Source organism: Neophocaena asiaeorientalis, unplaced genomic scaffold, assembly GCF_003031525.2.
Source record: "Neophocaena asiaeorientalis asiaeorientalis breed wild unplaced genomic scaffold, Neophocaena_asiaeorientalis_V1.1 scaffold61, whole genome shotgun sequence".
Lineage (NCBI taxonomy): Eukaryota > Metazoa > Chordata > Mammalia > Artiodactyla > Phocoenidae > Neophocaena > Neophocaena asiaeorientalis.
The window spans coordinates 583,398-587,228 of record NW_020174143.1 but is presented as its reverse complement, the minus strand read 5'-3'; the positions used below and the strand labels follow the sequence as shown (position 1 = coordinate 587,228).

General features: G+C 52.8%; 1 protein-coding gene across 1 annotated transcript in view; it reads left to right on the top strand.

The window, feature by feature from the left end:
- The first annotated feature begins 2,652 nt into the window (after positions 1-2,652).
- The window catches only part of IL12A (interleukin 12A), a 7,026-nt gene continuing 5,847 nt past the window's right edge, over positions 2,653-3,831 (top strand). Inside the window, exons 1-2 of the mRNA XM_024754973.1 lie at positions 2,653-2,683; positions 3,336-3,490. Coding sequence (XP_024610741.1) covers positions 2,668-2,683; positions 3,336-3,490 — 171 coding nt within the window. The 5' untranslated portion in view covers positions 2,653-2,667. The remainder of the gene's footprint in view (positions 2,684-3,335; positions 3,491-3,831) is intronic.

The window sequence follows — 3,831 nt, the reverse complement described above, 5'->3', positions numbered from 1 at the left end:
CTCCATCTACAGGCAGTTGCTTTACAGTTTGGCTGCTACTGTGAATGGTATTTTCTTTTTATTACTGTCTATTTATTATCTGGTATATTATTTTTTATTATATTTTCTAATTGGTTGTTGCAGATGTACAGAAATTTGGTTGATTTTTGAAAGTAGGTATTTGTATCCAGTGAAGATGCTGAATTCTCTTATTAGTTCTAGTATTTGATCTGTTGTTTCTGTTGCTAATAGTGACACTTTTGTCTTTTATGTTCCAGTTGTTAAATCTCTCATTTCTTTTTCCTTCCTTATAGCATTGGCCAAGACTGCCAGTACAATGCTAGATATCATGTAGTAGTAATCATGGGCAAAGAATGCCTCTTATAGAAAAGTAATGTTATCCCAGAAGAAGGCTGTTGTTCTATCTTGGCTAAAGGATGTGCAGCACATCAGAGAACTTTCACAAAAGTATAAGCAAAAACTGTGTCTGGTGGCCAAGAATCCATTCTGAGCAGAGGCCCTATGCTCATTTATGCAGCAGAAATTACTTTTCCATAGGAGATGGCCCTTCCAAGGGAGAAATAGCTCAGTTGTGATAAACTTGACTTCATCTGACTTAAGTACATTTAACTCCATCCTAAACCCCTATGGCAACAACACAGCTCAGCATCTGTCATTTGCTTCACACAATCTGCTAGATGCAATTGTTTCTGACAATGCATTGCTCTCTATTCCCAAGGGGTAATTCACAGACCGCAGCATTGGAAGGAGCTTTGGAGATCAACTATTGCTCCCATTTTACACAGATCTACAAGTCCCTATGGTGGGTACCTTATCACCCTTGAGCAGATGATCTGCTAGGGGGACTGATGCCAACAACAGAGAGAGTTTGAATCAGACAAGGGGTTAACACAGCTTTCTCCTTTCTCCTACTTGGCTTCATCACTCCATCTTCAGTAAAGTTTGGCCCTGCTGAGTGTTCATGGTAACATCTCAAGGTTTACCTCATCCTTCCCGACTTCAACAGGGATCCAGAGGAAGCACCCTCTCTTCTCTCCTGTATTCCAAAAGGCTTATCCCTATCCAAGTTTAGTGCGTCTGCACAAAGGTGGGCACTGGCAGCTCCATTGTGAAGTCCTGGGGCTTTAGTGCAGTCAGATCCATCAGAGATGCTGAGTGGGTGACCAAACACACCCCTCCCTTTCACACATACCCAGGGTGACTAATGCTCGTGGTACAAATGAGTGAACTGAAAAGTCCCACAGGAACCTCAAACCCAACACATCCAAAGTGGAACTTCTCAGTGTCTCCTCCAAACTCACTCCCCTCTTACAGTAACCCCTGTGCAGGAACTGGAACAACCTCCATTCAGCCATTCTCAGCACCTTCCTATCCCTCTCACCTGAGGAGTTACCAAGTCTTGGTCCCTCCCCACCCTAAGTATCCCTCTTGCCCACCCTCCATTCTGAATAGGGCCTTGGTCACGCCCTCCCACTCCTGACCCCTGGGATCCATCCTCCATACTACTGCTGAAAGATCTTCCCATCATGCAAATCCAACCATGTCTCCTGCCTAAAACCCTAGAAGGCTCCCCACCACCCTCACCAGAATGTACACTCCTTAGCACGGCATCTACTACCCTCACGGCACAGCCCCATCACCCTCACCAACCTCACACCCTGTATAGGACCGCTAGATCGCCACCTCCCTCCACCTTCCTTGACTGTACTTCTGATCCCTGTTCCTTCAACCTAGAACCTGCATCCCATCCCACTGGAAGCGGTCTAATGCCTACTCACCCGTCAACATTCAGGTCGCAGCCCCCTGCTTCTGGGAGCTTTTGCTGCCCCCTCACCCCCGTTGCTCCTGCTGACGTGTCCTCTCTCTGGCCTCTCCTGCCAAGACCCTGCACATCCATCCCACTAAATTGTAACGATTCTCTCCTGGACACTGTAAAAAAACTGGATTCTCTAGGAGAGTAGTTACTGCATAGCCAGTCTGATTTTCATCCCTTTCCGTGTTTAAGAGGGTACCCAGGAACAAAACACATTGAGTCAGATTTCGTGTGGGAGTGCCCCCAAAGTGACCTGTTCACTGCTGGGTGCCCCGCACCTGGCACACCGTGGACTATCTGGATAAAGGAATGATAAATGAATGATTTGCCCACCCCCCTCCAGAACCAGGCCAGAGGTCAGGGCTCATCCTGGATATAGATGGAGAGCCGGTGGCCCTACTTGGCGCTCCGTCGGGAGGGGGCGCTGCAGGGAGGCGGGACCAGGGATGAGTACCTGGGGGCGGGGGCCGTCCGAGGGTGGCGGGCCAGGGGTCGGGCTTGCCCGGGGACCCCGCGCCGCGACTCTGCGCGAATTTCTCTTTCGTTTTGGGCCAGGCCGGAGGCGGCGGGGCCGTCCCGGAACGACTGCGGCCGGGTGCACTGGGAGTTAATCCGAAAGCGCCGCAAGCCCCGCGGGCCAGACTCCACGTGTCACAGAGAAGCTGATGTAGAGAGGAGACAGAGAGAGAAAGAAAGCAAGAGACCAGAGTCCCGGGAAAGTCCTGCCGCGCCTCGGGCAATTATAAAAATGTGACCCCCCGGGTCGGCCTCCCAACCACCACCCTCACCTGCCGCGTGCACCCGTCTGCGTCCAGCTGCCCGCTCGGTTCGGTGCCCCCGCAGCGCCGCTCAGCATGTGCCCGCCTCGCAGTAAGTAACCAGCCCGAGAGACTAGCGCTCGGCGCTTGGGTGGGGAGGGGCGGCGGCCGGGAAGAGGAGGCAGAAACTTGGAACAGGCTCCGCGGAGCCTGGAAGGCAGTCAGCAATCTTCGGGCAGAGGAGAACGAAAGGAGGAAAGACATTGCGGACTTACCCTGCGCTCGATAGGATATCGTCTCTTTTAACCTTGAAAGAGCCCTGTGAGCTAAGTATTATGCCCACTTCACAGATGAGAAGCTGAGGCCCCACGGGATGGTTTCTTGCCCAGGGTCCTAGGCTACAGCTCTAAGAGGGCAGATCCCAGCCGGCTTCAAAGCGAGGCTTTGTCACCCCACTGCTTACAAAACACTGGGTCGCTTCACCACCTGGCCTCACTTTCCCTTCTCCTGAAATGGAGACTTTCTCTAGGTGAACTCTGTCCACACCCCTATCTGAACTCACAAGGTGGCCGTGACAGCGAGTAGGCTTCTAACGCTAGCACAGAGCGCTTGTCCTACAAGAACCCGATTCATCTCTCAGTTGTTGAAGGAAGACTGGAAACGGGTGGCGGGAGGCAGGTGCCCAGAAGAAATGGATGGGTGGAGATGGCCAGAAGAGATGGAAGATGGAGGTAGGCCAGCTCATCCCCTCCGTTCCCTTTCAGGCCTCCTCCTTGTGGCCACCCTGGTCCTCCTCCACCACCTGGACCACTTTAGTTTGGCCAGGAGCCTCCCCGCCACCACAGCGGGCCCCGGAATGTTCCAGTGCCTCAACCACTCCCAAAACCTGCTGAGAGCCGTCAGCAACACCCTTGAGAAGGTGAGCTTTTCAATGTCCTGGTTCCCACTCTGCAGCCTTTGTAGTGAAGGGGCATCTCCGAACCCCTGGTCACCTGAAGGAACTGCAGGGAAATTGTGGAAGTTAATCAGGAGCTGTCAAGAGAAGAAGAGGGGGCTTCCCTGGTGGCGCAGTGGTTGAGAGTCCGCCTGCCGATGCAGGGGTCGCGGGTTCGTGCCCCGGTCCGGGAAGATCCCACATGCCGCGGAGCGGCTGGGCCCATGATCCATGGCCGCTGAGCCTGTGCATCCGGAGTCTGTGCTCCGCAACGGGAGAGGCCCCAACAGTGAGAGGCCCGCGTACGGCAAAAAAAAAAAAAAAAA